Source organism: Fonsecaea nubica, assembly GCF_001646965.1.
Source record: "Fonsecaea nubica strain CBS 269.64 chromosome Unknown Scaff23, whole genome shotgun sequence".
NCBI lineage: Eukaryota > Fungi > Ascomycota > Eurotiomycetes > Chaetothyriales > Herpotrichiellaceae > Fonsecaea > Fonsecaea nubica.
The window spans coordinates 104470-122176 of NW_019173696.1; the positions used below are offsets into that span (position 1 = coordinate 104470).

The 17707-nt window shown below is 53.4% G+C and overlaps 5 protein-coding genes across 5 annotated transcripts; 2 read left to right on the forward strand and 3 right to left on the reverse strand.

Annotated features, from left to right (window-relative positions):
• Positions 1-125: 125 nt before the first annotated feature.
• On the forward strand, positions 126-4056 carry AYO20_04415 (urea carboxylase; the record flags this gene model as incomplete). Its single annotated transcript, XM_022642711.1, has 4 exons — positions 126-590; positions 636-3077; positions 3128-3704; positions 3812-4056. The coding sequence occupies 4 exons, from the start codon at positions 126-128 to the stop codon at positions 4054-4056; spliced, it is 3729 nt and encodes a 1242-aa protein (XP_022501269.1).
• Positions 4057-4657: 601 nt separating this feature from the next.
• AYO20_04416 (hypothetical protein) lies at positions 4658-6058 on the reverse strand (the record flags this gene model as incomplete). The annotated part of the gene is made up of 1 exon (XM_022642712.1): positions 4658-6058. One exon carries the CDS (start codon positions 6056-6058, stop codon positions 4658-4660), a length of 1401 nt encoding a protein of 466 aa, XP_022501270.1.
• Positions 6059-6626: 568 nt separating this feature from the next.
• Positions 6627-8475, reverse strand: AYO20_04417 (hypothetical protein; the record flags this gene model as incomplete). Its single annotated transcript, XM_022642713.1, has 6 exons — positions 6627-6798; positions 6861-7459; positions 7517-7591; positions 7647-7920; positions 7990-8179; positions 8235-8475. The coding sequence occupies 6 exons, from the start codon at positions 8473-8475 to the stop codon at positions 6627-6629; spliced, it is 1551 nt and encodes a 516-aa protein (XP_022501271.1).
• A 649-nt stretch (positions 8476-9124) lies between these two features.
• On the forward strand, positions 9125-11804 carry AYO20_04418 (hypothetical protein; the record flags this gene model as incomplete). Its single annotated transcript, XM_022642714.1, has 7 exons — positions 9125-9226; positions 9309-10034; positions 10118-10349; positions 11400-11510; positions 11561-11619; positions 11676-11712; positions 11794-11804. The coding sequence occupies 7 exons, from the start codon at positions 9125-9127 to the stop codon at positions 11802-11804; spliced, it is 1278 nt and encodes a 425-aa protein (XP_022501272.1).
• Positions 11805-13106: 1302 nt separating this feature from the next.
• On the reverse strand, positions 13107-14438 carry AYO20_04419 (hypothetical protein; the record flags this gene model as incomplete). The annotated part of the gene is made up of 2 exons (XM_022642715.1): positions 13107-13938; positions 13993-14438. 2 exons carry the CDS (start codon positions 14436-14438, stop codon positions 13107-13109), a joined length of 1278 nt encoding a protein of 425 aa, XP_022501273.1.
• Between the last annotated feature and the right edge of the window lie 3269 nt (positions 14439-17707).

A 17707-nucleotide genomic window follows, 5' to 3' on the forward strand; every position in this document is an offset into this window, starting at 1 on the left:
ATAACGGCAAGTGGCTTCCACTGATATCAAGCCATTACACCACCGCTTGATAATGCCAAAGATCCCTCGCATCCGCAAAGCTGTGCGTCAGCTGCCGCTTGTTCCTCATCACCAGTCTTCGTGAGATGGAGAAATTAAAGACATTGCTGGTTGCGAATCGAGGAGAGATAGCGGTGCGGATATGCAAGACAGCCCGCAAGCTTGGGCTCAAGACTATTTCTATTTACACGGGAGCAGACGCCGCCTCGGCACACGTAGGGGCTGCGGATGAAGCTGTTTTGCTCAGCGGGCCAGATGCCAAAGGCTACATCGATACACAGCAAATTATTGATATCGCAAAATCCAAGGGAGCCGACGCGGTCATTCCTGGTTATGGATTTCTGTCTGAGAACACCGACTTCGCCAGGCATGTCACCGAGGCGGGGATGGTGTTTGTCGGTCCAAGTCCAAAGTGTATAGAGGACTTTGGCATCAAACACACGGCTCGTGAACTTGCTTCAAGAGCCGACGTCCCTATCGTCCCAGGAACTAAAGGTCTTGTCAAGTCAGAGGATGAAGCAGTTGAGGAGGCAAAGAAATTGGGTTTCCCGGTAGGCACGACTCTTCGAACTGGATGAATTTATTGACACCTCCAGATCATACTCAAAGCTACCGCCGGCGGAGGCGGTATGGGCTTGTTGACATGCAAGGACGAAAAAGAAGTCCGTCAGTCATTCAAGACAGTTCAATCGCGTGGTGAGACTCTCTTTAAGAACTCGGGCGTCTTCATGGAGAGGTTCTACCCTTCGTCACATCACATCGAAGTCCAGGTCTTCGGCAATGGGCTCGGTGAAGCGATACATTTTGGAGAGCGCGAATGCTCGATTCAACGGCGACACCAGAAGGTGATTGAAGAGTGCCCCAGCCCGTTCGTCGGGAAACACCCCGAATTCCGCGAAAAGCTAGGGTCAGCGGCTGTCCGTCTGGCGGCCTCGATCAACTATGGTTCCGCCGGGACCATCGAGTTTCTTGTGGACGACGAGTCAGGCGCTTTCTTCTTTCTCGAGATGAATACACGTTTGCAGGTAGAACACGGCATTACGGAGATGTGCTATGGAATCGATCTGGTGGAGTTGATGTTGAAGCAAGCCGACGCAGAGCTGTCTGGTAAGGGCGGACTTGATGGTGGATACCTGAGCAGTCTTCAGCCCAAGGGTCCTTCAGGAGCAGCCATTGAGGTACGGGTGTACGCAGAGAATCCGGCAAAGGACTTTGCTCCATCACCAGGCACACTACAGCATGTGTCTTGGAAAGAAGTCCCGGGCTCTCGAATTGATGGCTGGATCCATACGGGGACTAAGGTTACCTCATTCTACGATCCCTTACTGGCAAAAGTCATGGTTCATGCATCAGACCGTTCCGAAGCCCTCAAACTGATGTGTGAAATGCTTGAAGGCTCCAAGATATTTGGGCCACCCACAAACATCGAGTTCCTGGAGGCCATCTTGAAAGACAGCACGTTCAAATCCGGCAATACGATGACAAAATTCCTCGAGACGTTCAAATTTCAACCTGCGGCAATAGATGTCTTACAAGGGGGCGCGTACACCTTGATCGAAGACTGGCCGGGCCGCCCTACCATCGGAAGAGGGTTTTCACACTCCGGTCCTATGGATCCTCTGGCGTTCCGAATAGCCAACGCGCTCGTCGACAATCCTCCTGGCAAGGAAGGCATTGAGATCACCTTGAGTGGACCGGACTTGAAATTCCTCGGGCCAGCCATTATTGCCATCTGCGGTGCCCCGATGGAGGTCAAGCTCGACGGCAAGGATGCACCCATGTGGACGCGGCTGAAGATCCAAGCTGGCCAGCGACTCACGATCGGCAAGACAACAGGAGGTGGATGTCGATCGTATTTGGCAATATACGGAGGTCTTCCGAGCATTGCAACGTGGTTCGGCTCAAAAGCAACGGCGCCGATGACTGCTGTCGGTGGCTATCAGGGGAGAGCCCTCGCGGCTGGCGATTTCTTGGTGATTACGACGGATTTACCAGATGTCAGTGGCGAGCTTTCACTGCCACAGAATCTAATACCGTCGTACCCAGAGGAATGGGATCTTTTGGCCATGCCTGGGCCCTACGATGAGGGCTTCGTCACCAACGAGTCCATTGAAGAGTTCTACGACAGCACCTGGACGATTTCACACAATGCCGCTCGAGGGGGCATTAGGCTGATTGGTCCGAAACCCAAATGGGCACGTCCTGACGGAGGGGAGGGTGGTGCACATCCTTCAAATGTCATCGAATACGGATACCCCATCGGCACTGTGAACTGGACCGGCGATGACCCGTGCCTGTTCCCCATCGACGCGCCCGACTTCGGAGGGTTTGTGTCGGCGACAACAATCGTGAAGGCCGAGTACTGGAGACTCGGGCAGATGAAGGCTGGCAACAAGCTGCGATTCAAGAGAGTGTCGTACCAGGACGCCATTGCAAAGCGCAAGGAAGTTGAAGATTTCCTAGGCTCAATCCACGATTGTTGCCAAGGGAAAGGCAGGTTTGATAATGTTTCACCACTCAAGTACGAGGGACCTCCACCCTCCTTCGAGAAGAAAGAGTGGGAGCCAGCGATTATCCACAAGATCGAGGAGCACGGCAACCAACCGCTCGTGTCGTATCGGCAGGGCGGCGACGACTTCATCCTGATCGACTATGGCCACGGCTCCTTCGACCTCAACTACCGCTGCCGCGCGGTCGCCCTGTATCGAAAGCTGCGGGAGAACAGGGGCGAGATCTCGTTCTCCAACGGCGATATGCATACGGGAATGGCGTGCGGTAATTCCCTCATGCTCTACTACGACTCGACAAAGGTGCCCCGCCAGAAGATGCTGGATTATCTCCTCCAGCTCGAAAAGGAACTCGGCGATCTTAGCGAAGCCAAGTTTCCAAGTCGCAAGTATAAACTCCCCATCACATTCCAGAGCAAGAGGCAGAAGGAAAGCCTACAGAGGTACATGGAGACGCAGAGACCGTATGCCTCGTACCTACCGGATCCGATGGAGTTTGTGGCCAAGAACAACGCATTCACGCTTCAACAGGTAAGTTTATTGCTTTCTATGCATTCTAGGTTCTCTAACACGGTCGTAAGCTTCGAGATATATACACAAAATCATCGTTGATGGTGGTTGCGGTCGGGTTCTTTGTAGCGCTGCCCATCGCCCTGCCGATCGATCCGCGTCAACGCATCCAGTGCCCCAAGATGAACCCGTCGCGGGTACACACCCCAGAAGGACAAGTCGGCTGGGGTGGGTCATGCATGGCACTATACAACGTCGAGTCGCCCGGCGGGTACATGAACACGGGCCTCTCGATCCCGGGCGCCGACATTCTCGGGTTCAAGAGAGGCTACAGCGCGGAGAAGCCGTGGCTGTTTGAGGACTTTGACCAGATCACCTTCTACGAGGTGACCGAGGACGAGTACGAAGGGATCATGGCAACGTTCCGCAGCGGCCGCTACGAGTACGAGTACGAGGACACCGAGTTCGACATGAAGGAACACAACGAGCTCCTGAGGGAGACCAAGGACGAGGTCGCCCAGATCCGCGCCCGGCAGCGCCAGGCACAGGCCGAAATGGACAAGCTGGAGAAGGAACTCCTCGAGAAATGGAGCAAGGAGAAGGAAGCCGGCAAAATCAGCATGGACACCGTCGAGGAGCTGCTGCATGGTATGTACATGTCTCCTCCCCCACCCCACATCATTTTCTTCTTCTTTTTCTCCCCCTCCCAGTGAAATATCTACCAAAGACTGACGTTTTCTGTTTGTATGTTTCAGACCCGGAAATCATCCCCGTCGAAGCTCCCCTGAACGCCAACGTGTGGAAAGTCGAGGTCAAGGAAGGCGACACGGTCAAGCTCGAGCAGGTCGTCTCGATCCTCGAGGCCATGAAGCTCGAAATCCCCGTCAAGGCCGAGCAGAGCATGGAGGGCGCCACGGTCGAGAAGTTGCTCGTCAAGCCAAACGATGTGGTCCAGGCTGGGAAACCGTTGATGCTTCTCCGACGGCTGACCAAGGCTTGACCAGGTTCGAGGACTTTAGGGGAGGTTCAATATTTTTGTGTTAACAAGGCTGTCTGCCCGTCGATTCATTCTTCAAAGCTATCGCGATTCCAAGCCAACGAAAACTTGTCATGTTTTCTGGTCGTTGTAGACTGTAGACCGTACCGAGTAGACTGTGAAGGTCCCTGCCCCTGGCGGATCGCCACTCAGCATGGATCTTATCCATCGTAGATCAAACCCTGAGAAAAGCAGACCGTGGTGAATAACAACGTTAGAAGACCCTCATACCTCCGTCACAGAGGAACCTCTGGTTCTCTCTCAGAGGATTCAAGGCTCGTCCGGGCAAGTAAGCATTCGACGAAGCCCCTTGGGTGGAATTGATCCTTTTGCTGGAGGATAGGTAGTTTGATTGATAGAGAAGATGCCTGCCTGCCTGCCCTGTCTTCCCCACCTATTCCGACAGACAGGCAAACAGACAGGCATATGGATACCGTCAAGGTCAGTCAAGGTCAGTCAAGGTCAGTCAAGGTCAGTCAAGGTCAGTCAAGGTCAGTCAAGGTCAAGCAAGGTCAAGCAAGGTCAAGCAAGGTCAAGCAAGGTCAAGCGTCAAGGTCCAGGGGTTTCAGAGCTTGCTATACCTCCACAACCTCTTGAACTCGTCAACAACCTCGCGACTCTCGACCAGCACGCCCAATTCTTGACTGGTCCGCCAACTCGCCGCGTCCATGTTGCCGCTGCCCAACAGGATGCGCTCGCCGTCGACAATGGTCACCTTGGCGTGCAGCTTGACGGGGATGGACTCTTGGTCTCGCTCTTCATCTTGATCACCAGCGTCATCTTCTCGACTCTGTCCCCGGCGCCGTGGCAACACACCAGGCCCGTCGTCAGCGTCGAAGAAGAATGTTTCGAGCAGCGCAGACCGTCCCAAGTGCAAAGCCCTGTCGACGAGTCTCTGGACACAGCTCGGCGTCGTCGTGCCCGCCGTGACCATCTGCTCCACGGTCATCAAGTTGCGGTTGGTCCAGATGCAGACCTGGACGCCCCTCCCCAGGGCCTCGACGAGGGATTCCACCACGGTCGGCTCGGTCAGGTTGGGCGTCAGCAGGACGATCCTCGACTGTGCCGTCGAGAGCAGGTGGTGTGTGGTCTGCAACAACGGCGTGGCGGGGAACGGGAGTGGTCCGGCGGTGGGTATGCATGGGATGACTTGGCCGAGCAGGACGCGCGGGTTGAGGTGGTTTGGAAGCTTGGCCGGCGTGTGCGGCGAGGGCAGCAGGGTTACCGGGACTGTTGTAGCGGTGGTCTCATCTGTGACCGAGGTGGTGGCACGAATATCTGGAGGTGGTGGTGATGGCGGCACCGGAGGTCTCCCTTTGTCCCAGAAATCCGTATGGAAGTGCAGTAAATGGTCGACAACCGGCCCCGTGAACGAGATGGCAACCTCGAACCATCGCTCCCACGAGACATTGCACGAGGGAAAGATGGCAAGCTTTCGATCAACTATGACATACTTTGAATGGACGATGCCCCAAGGCCAGAAGAACTTGCGCACCACCCGCAAATTCAAGCCTCTGATCTCGTCGGGTCCCGGGAGGCCCAGTTTTCCCCAGCTCTCAGGGCCGTAGACCTGGCCTTCCGAAGGCGTTGGAAGGAGCATATTGCGCGCCAGTGAGCTCGACGAGAAACATATCTGCACTGATACCTTTCTCGGAGATGATGACGACGTCGACGAGGAAGCCAGCACTGCCCTGGACAGGTCTTTGAGCGCTTCGCAGAGTTGTACGCGCGTCACGGACGCGGCCCAAAAGCACGTCACCAGCACAATCTCGGACTGCGCGGCCCGTATGGCAGGGATTATCTTGGATCTGTAGATGCTGGCGCCCGTGCCTGTGATCAATGGCTCGATAAGAGGCGTGCTGAGGCTGCGTCGTCCCTGCGAGACTTGGTCGATGTATGCCATGTCAAAGCGCGGAGATGAAGCCGTCATCCCCGGCTGCTGCATCAAGGGTTCCCGAGTCTCCATCACTGGGCCGGTACTGGAGGGTTCAAAGGGTTCAGGATCTTGTCGTGTCCTTGCAGATCGCTCTGCCAGTTGTAGCTCGCTAACTGGTTAATCGGGTTCCTGGCAAGGAAGTAGAGAAGCGGGAATGAACGACCAGGAACGAGCCGCGCCGTAAAGAGCAAGGATTTCATGCACAAGTACCAGTTTGTACACACCAAGCATGTAGTTCGCGTCCGGTAGCTAGCCAACACTTGCCCCGATGGTTCCGCCTCCCATTTAATTGTTGAGCTCGCAGAATTGAGACAGACTGTACAGACTGTAGGGACTCATTGCCGAGTACATCGACATTCTCTCTAAGGTCGACAGTCGGAACTTGGCTCGCTTTGGGCGACGCGACGCGCAACCGTAGCGAGTGACTAAGCACGATTCACTGTCTCGTCGGTTTGAAATTGATACTATCGGGGGAGAAGGGCCATTTCAGATCATTCAGATTTGTGTATGTGACGAACAAGGGAGAGAGGTTGGCCGAGACAAAGGATAGATATGATATATACGACTATATGGTGCCGGGTCAGTCACTGTCATCAATTCACTCATAGAGCTCAACAACCTTGACCCGCACGCCCTTGGAATCCAGCTTTGGACTCGGCAGGAAGAAATCATGCTTCAACTCGACATCCGACTTGTCAGTCTCGAACAGTTCAAAGCGAAACCGTCGGAAAAGAGCCGCCATGAGAAGGAATAGTTCAGCATACGCCAGACTAGCAAGAAATCAGCTCAAGGGTATTTGAAGAAGCAATGCGACCACAGTAATGATACGTACTTGATCCCGAGGCAGCTCCTGCTCCCTTTCCCAAATCCAACAAAGTAACGATCAAGTGGAGACCCGTTAGGTGCCTTGGGATTCCCCAGCCATCGTTCTGGAATATATGAACGGGAGTCGGGGAAGATATTCTCGTCGTGATGGACATCCACAATCGACATGCCGACAACGGTTCGTGGAGGTATGGTCCACTGCTTGTATTGGAGGGATTGGTTGAGCACTCGAGGATTCCGTGCAGAGATGCCATACGAAAGGCGGACTGCTTCTGTGATACAGGCTCGAAGGTAGGGCAACTTTTCGACCTCTAATAGATCTGGAATGGAGGATGTGTCGGGCATCACTTGGGCAAGCTCCCCGTGTAGTCGCTTGTAAATTCGAGGGGTGTTCACAATGTGGAACGACGCCACGCTCAACGCCCACGCAGTCGTCTCGAGGCCGCCTCCAATAACGGTTTGGGCCTCGTCTGCCATGCGGCGGTTTCCCTTGTCCTCGGGTGGGAGGGCACTTTGAAGCAGGTCATGAAATATAGTGCGATGAGAAACCTTTCCCTCCCCAAGTTCGTCCCCTTCGGTCAGTCGCTTGATCATATTTCGTAGATCCTATATGGCAGCGTTTAGAGGAACCCCATTTCCGAGGGCTTGATGTGCCCGACTCACCGTCTGAAGCTGCAGGAGAGACCCTAGAGCTGGTTGCATTTTGCGAACAAGGCTATCCGGAAGTGAATTCAAGAGCTTATGTCTATGTCAGCAGTCGTGGAGTTGCTTGAGCACCAAAGGGGGGACTCACTGGGTGAAACCAAGGGAATTGGACTGCGACATGGCCGAACTCGCCGACAGCCATGAATGCGGCATGGAAAGATTCTGAAAAATCCGGAGAACCCAAATGGTCGTAGCAGATTCCAAACGAGTATTCTGTGATAATGTCGCCGGCAAAGGCTGGAAATGCCTCGCTCAAAACCACTGGATCGCCTTTTGCTTTATACTCACGGAGTGTCCTGCTTAGTTGCTCAACCTTCTGTCGAATCACTGGTTGGAAGTCCATGATTGACCGTTTAGAGAAGCTACCTTCAGGTTAGAATCTTGACCGTGTCCAAAGAGCTATCGCTCCGCATGCACCCTGGAAAGCTCACAAGGGATTGAGGGCTGCACGACGACGACGATGTAGAGCGTAGTCTGCGGTAGTGATGATAGAGCCATGATTCCCGAACCTCCCAGCTGCCCAGTCGTGCTTGTCTACCCGTGGGACTTTGACATATAGTTCGTCAAAAAAGTCGCTGTCCTTGATATGGAGCTCATCCGGGGCGACTCGAACAATAGGGCCTGGATGGATGTTAGTTGACTCGTTTGATGACTGTTATACCCGAAGTCGACTCACCATATTGCTGGTGCATCTCATCTATCCTCCTCGAGTACTGGCCTTTCAGGACGACCTCGTAATAGAGCTCGTACCATCGTGAGAGGGCGGCAGCCTTTGGCCCAGGAAACTTTGCGAGTGGCGACAGATACAGCCGGTTCAGAGCAAGTGACATCAGATAGAGGAGCCATGTGGTAACCAGGATGGCCACGGTAGTTGTCAGGGAGCTCGGGGCAAACCCATCAAGGATTGAAGAGGCCATGGCTCAAGACTCACAGAGCAAGGTAGTGGCAGGATTGAACGAATGAATAATGGAGAGGAGTAAGATGGATCCATTACCACGAGATGCGCCGAACCAACAAGAACTGAATGCCTGAATGCCTGAATGCCTCCACTGCGTCTGGACATGTTTAACAGGTTGGATTTAGTCTGTTCTCGATGGAGACGCACGCAGACAAGATGAATTGGGTGGCACCAATGGATGAATGGACATGGCCGATTCTCACGCAATCGTGGGGGTTGATCCCCGATGCCCACAAGTATAGCGAGAGATAGGCAGGTCGTGGTGGCCATGGTATGTGTTAGGCTAGCCTGCGGATGCCCGTCAGGCCTTCCGGAAGCCTAGACATGCGCCTAGAGGTTTAACGATGCACTAACGCTCCGACCCCCAACATCCCCCCAACGGCAGTATAGTTAGTCGGCAGTAGTGGTGGTACCTAAAAGCACTGGGCGGACCGTACCGCATCCTTGAGCACCTTGTGTGCAACTACCACCATCCACCGGCTTCGCATTCAAGTACAAATGCCCTCTGCGCCGTGCGGCCCGTCCTTCCACGAACTTCCCCGCCGCCCGTCGAACACAATCCAAGCCTCCACTGAAAGGGGTGAACAAGGCTGCACTAAGACTCGAATATGAGTGACACAACCAAGCAATCTCCAGAACAGTCATTGGAGCCGGGCGCCATCGTCGAACAACCAGCTGCACCAAATCCAGATGCTGAGATCCAGCCAGACGTGAGACTGACCAAGTTTCCCTTTTCCGCACCTCATTCCGCACCTTGTTTACCCACACCTCATGGCTGATCTCTTCTGATAGTCAAATGAACCGAGTGATGTAGACTCCACCTTGGGCGACGACGCCACAGCGGCCAGCACATCTTTGGCATCCTCAGTATACAAATACCATTACGAACATGGCCGACGGTACCATGCCTACCGTCAAGGCGCATACACCCTCCCCAACGATGAACTAGAACAAGCCCGCCTTGATCTCCTCCACCACGTCTTCCGCCTGACTTTAGACGGCCGACTTTTTCGCGCACCAATATTGGCGAGTCCGCAGCGGGTGCTCGATTTTGGCACCGGCACTGGCATCTGGGCCGTCGATTTTGCGGATGAATTTCCCATGGCTTCGGTGATTGGCACAGACCTCAGCCCGATCCAGCCGGACGTGGTGCCTCCGAATGTCAGGTTTTACGTAGATGACGTCGAGAGCGACTGGGTCGAGGCAACCACCGAGGCTGAGCGATACGACTTCATCCACGGCCGCACCATGGTCGGCAGCATCAAAGACTGGGACAGGTTATACCAGCAGGCGCTACGATCGTTGAACCCAGGCGGGTGGCTCGAGATGCAGGAGTACGAGACTCACCTCAAATCGGACGACGATCCCGAGCTCACCCGGGCGCCGTATCTGAAACGATGGCAAGACGAAGTGAACGAGGGCAGCAAGGTATTTGGTAAGGATCTCGACGTGGCCAAAGAGCAGAGAGAACGCATGAGTAATGCTGGCTTTGTCGACGTCCGAGATGATATCTACAAAGTGAGTTGTTCTTGTTTCATCCTACCTTCTGGGTACTCTGGTCGCCATCACATCTACCTGACGTATCTCATACCTCGTTGCAGGTCCCTGTCGGTGTATGGCCACGCGACCCGAAGCTCAAGACACTTGGAAAATACCAGCTCGGACAGGTCTGCTCGGCCATCGAGCCCTTTGCTCTGGGCTTTCTCACCCGTTACCGGGGCTGGTCTGAAGACGAGTGCCGGGTGCTCGTGGCCCACGTCCTCCGAGAACTGCAGGATTTCCACAACCATCTCTACGTCAACTTTCATTTCGTGTACGGCCGAAAACCGGGAGGTTAGTCGTTCATCCGAAAGGGAGGAATGAACCAAGAAAATTAAACAGAATACCCGATTGATATCACCACTCCTTTGCCATGGAGGTGTATATCCTAATCTTCTAAACATGATGGATGTCACCAGCATCATTCACCATTCAACATATCAAAAGCTATTATAAGGGCACCAGGGCCCGGGACATGTGAGTTGGCAGGAGCATGACGTCGGTACTGCGATTATGTGGACAGCAGATAACAGCATGAACATGAACATGAACATGAACATACCCTTATAAGCACGTACGTACGTACGGCTGGAGTACGGCTGGAGTACTGGCGAGGGACTACTATGGAACTACCTATTTTTACAAACAAACACCATGGTAATACATATGTCTTTACTGGGCCACTCGAGACTAGAGCACGTGCCTGGGTACACGACTATTGTATACAAGTATTGTATACACGGTGACTTCCCTCCACCAGATTGGGAGCAATTACTCAGGCCAGCCCGCCGGTCAACCATTCTCAGAGATCAAAAGGACCAGGCATGCATGCATACGAGGTACATAGATAGCATAAACCAACCTCCCGCAAAGTCAATTCGACACTCTCAATGTAGTTAGTGACTAAACCCTTGGTGGCCCCGCAGAAGTTCTGGAATCATGGCAAGGGGAGGATGGGTTTCCTTCCGAGATCGGTATCTGATACACTACCTAGGTACTAATGAATGTGTGAATGAATGAGTGAGTGAATGGCCAGGAGTCACTCACTCTATGTATAAGTGCATACTTGCATCCATGCGCGTATGTGGCCCTTGGTCGGACCAGGTAGGCGGGTCGGCAGGCTCCATTGGCTCCACGAGTGAAATGGCTCCGCAATACCTGGCCTGAGGTATATACCTACCTACCTACCTCCCTGGGTATGTGTCTGACCCTGACGACCACACAGGTTCGGTCTGATAGAGCGCGTCCTCACCGGAGATCTCTCACCCTCTCTCACTATCTCTCATGAGCTGCAAAGCGATTTTAGGACGTGATGTCGACGAGCGAGCCATACTCGTCGCACAGTGATGCTGAGCTCACCACCCACGGCTGGAGGCATCGGCTTGGGCCTGGGGCTGGGCCTGGGTCTTGACATCGACACCGACACACCGACAATTGCTGAACCTCTGCGGCAGTGTACAGTTCATCGATGGCACAGAGGTACGAGTACATGGAACATCTTGGAGCCCACTCACTCACCCGCTCACCCATCCACCGGACCACCGTGACCCCGAACGAAGGCAAGGTAAGGCTCAACCGTCATTGGAATTAACGTCCACAACGTCTACTTGGAGGACAAAGGCGCCGTTCGCCGCCCCCTTCGGCTTCTTGCGGTATGGTAAGTGGTTTTCCCCATCCATCACTAGCAAGCAAGGGGGCCAAGAGTGCCAGAGTGCCAGACGAAACTAATTACTTACAGCACGCAAGTAGACACGCCGCCTCTGCCGCTGCCGCCATCGCCGGCAAATGAAAAGGTCCGTCGACACCGAGGGTTACTTACCTCGTATCTCTTACAACGAGCGACCCGACCGGACCATACCATCATATAAGATAAGGCACCGACCGGCCGGCTCAAAAGTATGCTAGAATGTTGGTTATATCACCCTATCAACCCGTCCACTCATCCATCCACTTGACAGTCTTGGCTGTCATGAGCCAGTCATTAGTTTGTTCATTAGCTTGCCGTCGTCTAGCCATCTAGTCACCTACCTTGGGTAGTATACATTAATACGGGTATGCAAGGTGAATAACCACTAACCACTGACCAACCCTCCCGGACAGACTTGGCTTACTTCCCCTTCCCTCTCCTCAACCCTCGGAGAAAGAAACCTGTCAACCTCTGCCTCGACAGATGACCATGTCCGAGCACGCTCTGGGGCTCTGGCTCTGAGGTCAGTAACGTAACTAAGGAAACCGGAGATTCCGGCTCACAACCAACCACCCAAAAGCCAGACAGACACATACCGATATTGAAGGAGATGACCAACAAATAAGATGGATAGTGATCTCTCAGTGAGGTTCCCTCCTGGTTCCGCCCTCGCGCTCCTCTAGAATGTAGGAAATTTGCAACTTCAAACGATGACTACTAAGCATCAGGTCACGCTACGAGTGCCAAAAGACCTACCACCTAATGTACTCGTTTCTTCTCACTCGTTCTCCGTCTTGGTGAGCGTCAGATGGAACAGATAGGCAGACAGGGAGATAGAAAAGTGTCCTGATTACAAAACTGAATTGAACGTGGCTGGGGAAACTGCGCAACGTTACTCAAGATACGAGGTACGAGGCATATGAATGTGATCAAACTGCAAACAGTTAGTCCGGAATGGACACTGGTCGCTGACAAAGCAAAGATGGGCTGAAACTCCCCAGGGAGCGTTGAGAAACCACAGGTTGTAGCGAAGAATGAATACACGGCTTGTTTGATTGCTCATGATACACTTGTTTTTCCAGAATCTCAGCTCCGACATCCCAGCTCTAATGCTACAAAATCTCTTCTTCTCATGAGATGGGAATTCTATCAACACATGGCTTTGTCCGCTGCAGACATCAGACGACAAACCGAAAGTAATAACATGCCATTTCACCACAAGCCAACCACAGAAGCTCTTGGCTGGCAGTGATTGGAAACGCTAGCCAACGCCAAAGTCGAGATGTTAGGAGGGTGAACAAAATCTATCGAGGTGAGAGCCTATCCTGGCGTCGAGCAACTTTAGTCGCGGCAATAGCCAGGGTTTAGAAACCCATAAACATCTCGTCGAGCTCTTCGACGTCGATCTGCTCGGGGCTCATCATGCTCCAGGCAGCCACTCCCATCTCAATTCCATCCAGGTCAAGAGTCAAGTTCGTCTTGGTCACGGGTGCCTGGTGGTCGGGTTTCGCCTGAATCATTGGACTGCTTGAAAACAGCTTCTGCTCCGGCACATGGAGGGCTTGATGAGATTGACCAAAGAGGGCAAACCCAAGCTCTCTATCACGGTTCTGACGCTGCTCCGGTGTCTCTTCTGACACCTCAACAGCCGGGGTCTTTTCATCAACTTCAATTGATGCTTGAACGATAGGATTGTGTAGGCTCATGCCACGGGCACGAACCGCAGTGGCTGTCTCAGTGAACCCGCGTTCGTCCTCCTCAAGTGGAGGACTCGGGGCGCGGTTAGTTCTACGACGAACATCAGGCGTGCCGTCAGGATTCAGACTGCTTCTGGCGCTGAAGTGGTCGCCTGGGGTTGGAGGCTGCATTGGGTCATCGTGATCAAGGTCGGGAGAGTACAACTCTACCTCCGGACTGGGAGATAGTCGGGCACGGTCTCGCTGGTCCAGGTCATCGACCTGGCTATGATCCGAGACGCTCGGGGTCAGGTTTTTGACCGAGATCACTGGTGGAGGGAGGATGTCATCCGAGGAATCAGGAAGAGGCATTCGCGGTTGTGTTGTAAGAAAGAAGAAGACCTTCCGGGGGTGAACGGGTATTAGTTCCTTCGCTAACGGGCACGGTGACAAGGCAGTCCATGGCCTTTTCAGGTAGAGACTCAGACGCGAGGAAAGTAAAGCCGCGGGGTTTGCAGAACTGTAAGAGCAAATTAGCCAGAATCTTGTCAACGATCGATTCGTAGAAGCTTACTGAGCGATACTGGCGTTCGTGGAAGCCAGTATAGTCGCCAAATCCCTGATCAGATGCGGGCGATTCCCCGTCTTTTCCAACTGCTCAATCACCGAGATGACAATGTCATCATGGATACCATCTGTGTCGATTTTTCGAACGGGGGTACCAAGCTTTGGAGAGGGGGGTGGCGTCTGCTCCACGGCAGTAGCAAGTGCTAATGTGGTCGATGTTGGGAGGTCGATCGCAGGTGAGCCGACTTTAGAGCGCGGAGAGGACACAGGGGACAGAGGTTCGTCGCCATCATGAGAGCGCTTCTGTTTCTTGGTAGGAGGCGGAGGAGACGCAGAGGCATCAGCAGGAGGTGTTGTCGTCTTCAGAATTGGGCGGTGAGCGCGAGAGGCGTTGGGTAGATGGATGCCCAGCGAAGGCAAAGAGAGGGATTTCCGACGAGTATTGTAACCCATGGTGGGAATGTCATATGTTTGCCGCTTGGTGAGGTACGAGAAGATGTTGTCGGTGCACTGTTGTATAACAGGACAATGGATGAAGTCGCGACACACTGTATGGCCGGGGGGGTTGGATGGATGGTGAGGGAGTCGTGTACAACAGTAAACGGGGTTTTTTTTCTGGTAACCTAGAGGAGCGCCGAAAGCAGGGAATTTTGTTTTTAGGAAGGGTGGAATTGTCGAATGGCAGAATGATGATTCAGGCTGCGGCGACACCAGTCGAGGGATGGACTAGTGCTGCCGAGCTGCGTAGCGTTGGACAAGGGAGGGCGAAAGATGTGACAGAAGGGAGGGTGGATGGCGAGGCGATGATTGGAGGATGGAGGCAGCTGGAATGCGTGGCTGCAATGCAAGGTGCACCAAGGGTGCTAGGATCGTGGAGCAATGAAAACTCTCCCAGATGGAGCAGGGCCCAGCTTCAATTGGTCTACCCTCGCCTCCTTGCGTCAAAAAGATCTTGTCCTGACCACTTGACTTGTTGAGGTCAAACGGCGGTAAGCAGGCAGATGGCGACGACTTGTACGGAGAAGAGTATTCTGGTGATGATGAACAGGGAGACTGCAGAAGCGAGAAATGGCGGTAATGGGAGCCTGCTAGGCGGCCGTGCCCTTCGGTACACAAGTAGCTCAGGCAACTCAGGGTCCTGGAGATGGAGATGGAGACCTTTTGTTGTTTGCTTGGAGATGGTCGTGTGCGGAAGTGGGTCGGACCAGATTGATTTTTGGCGGTTTGTCAAACGGATGTAGGGCTATGGTCCGTGGCATGAAAAGTGAGCAAGATAGATAGATGCAAGGTGCTGAATGCCGGAGTAGGGACAATGCGAATGAGTGAGACAAGATGGTGGTAGAGGAAGTCAAGGGGAAGAGATACGAGTAATAACGGAGGGGATGGAAGAGCTGGTGTACCAAGTTGTGGTGAGAGGTGCCAGGAATGCGCAGGAAGAGACTTGCAGTACTCTGAAGGGGGGGCGGAAGGGGAAGAGCGGTAACACGCCACAACAACCCCAAAGCAAAAACCCTCGTGGGCGGCTTGGACACTTGGGCCCTTAGACACTCCGAGAATGGGTCTGAGTCCTAAAAATGCCACCAACTGTCACCTAGCAAGCAAGGGAGCAATGGCGAAGTTCGATACCTAGGACCCTACCTAGAAAGTCCCTTTTGCTCACCATTTTTTTTTTCACTGGGCACTCCGTAAGTATCTAGTAGAAGAGATCCGAGTGCCCACCAGGCGCCAGTTGACCAGTCGCCAAGCTCAACTCGGTGTCATTGTTTTAGCCTCACTAGCCCTACTAGCCCCTTCTATCCGGGCCAGGCTAGCATCTTTGGAGGCAACGCTGAGCGCCTAAGACCTTACAGTGTTATAAACTGCCTGCTGGACTCGCGGATGCACTTGCCCGACTCTGGCTGTCAAACCACTGCCCGACGCCAGTCAGACCGGACCCCTTGCTTTTACATGTACAAGTACAAGAAAAGGCCTCCACCTGTTACGTCGTGAAGTTGTCATGGCTGCATCGGCCATATCCAGTACGGCCCAACATGACCCAACCAGCGCAATGCTATATTCAGCCTGCACCCATCGCCGATTGGGATGTCAGGCTGTTGTTCCGTCCGTTGCGGCATGGCTAGAGTTTATTGTGGTGTGATTTTCCACATCTCTAACAAGACATCAAGGTCAAGTCACTGTCAACCCATGTCCCGTCAACTGTGATGTGCCCGCCCGTCACTTAACTACTTGGTCGTACTGTAGCTATGCAACACCACTTTACTCATCTCGGAAATGTCGATAAACCCTATTTCTCGTCTCTTCATCCCCTCTGATACCCTCACTAATCGAGCCGACAATTGACGGGCATCATCCGCCAGTGGAAAGACTCATATAACATCGGTAATCCAGAGCCAAGTTTCTGTAACCGCATCTCGAGTAAGCGCTTGTGGTCTGGCAGTGTCTGGGTATTGGTGCTGCGGAAAAAGGTTGTAGAGCAGGCCCGTCAATCTTGACACCAGAATACCCAACAGTGATCTTCAACTTGTCTGCCCCTAAAATTCTGGAAAAGCCCGGCTCTGGAGCCAAGGTTGTTACCCGGAGGCAGCTGGATGCGCTTGCGATGTCTGTAAGAGTTAAGTTTTGCTGCAGTCTCCAGGGGGTGGCTCGATGACCACCGACCCAGGCAAGCAAGGATCATCGTTCCGCCAATTAGCGGCCCGCTGCCCCTCCATCCCCATTCGAATTTTAGTTTTTTTTGTCTCTCTCACTTTTTTTTCGTGCCGCACAATTCCTTTTCCCTGAGTTTACGGATCCTGCCACATCGGGCAGTTCTCCAGGCCCATCACCAGTCGCCCTGCATTTTCCACCACCAATCGAGATGCACGGCATATGAGAAGCTTCGTTGCTCTAGGCGACGTTACCCAGGCTCTTTTTTTTGGATGGTGATACGAGCACCTCGTACTTCTCCTGCATCTGGCAGTACCTGATACACCCGAGCTGGTCTTGTTTACTTCGCACCGTAGAGAAACAACGCCGATGTCTACTCGAGTCGCTTGCGACAAGTTCAAGCCGGGTTCTCCCTTACAAAACTCCACAGTGCTCAATTTTTTTTTTGGCCATCATGACTGACGTATTCAGCGCAACGTGAAAACGTCAGTGAACCAAGCGTCAGAAAAAAAAATCAGACTTTGCGGCGAAGCCTCCACTATCCGCTCCATCCGTCTATTACAGCCGAAGTCCAGCCCTTATCTTCACGTGATACTCGGTTAGCCCCCAAGGCCAGATGCGCCCCTGTCGAGCCTGCACGTCTGCACCCTCGCCTGTCCGAACGTCCACTTTGGTGGCAAGGATGAGCACTGCGCATTGAGTACATCTTTTTGGGTGATTGATTGGTCTACAACAAGGCGGTCAGAGCAGACATGAGTCTAGACACGCCCAACCACCCAACCCCGCGATGTGAAATAGATGATGGCTTGCGCAGCTGCAACAGACACCACCTGAAACACGGGACTACTGGTGTCTGGACCAAGTGATTGGGTGCTGTGAGTTGCGGGAGCGACGCCATCTTGACGAACCGAAGCTGGTGAATCTAAGACCAACTCATAACACGGCAGGCTTTGAGGCAAGACTCACCCGCATCACAGCGAGTCATTCCTGTGGGGCAGCCCGTACAATCCAGGTCGGGTCAACCCTGTATCCTACTTGTCTTCCACCACCACTATCATCCTTCTCGCTCCTCCTGG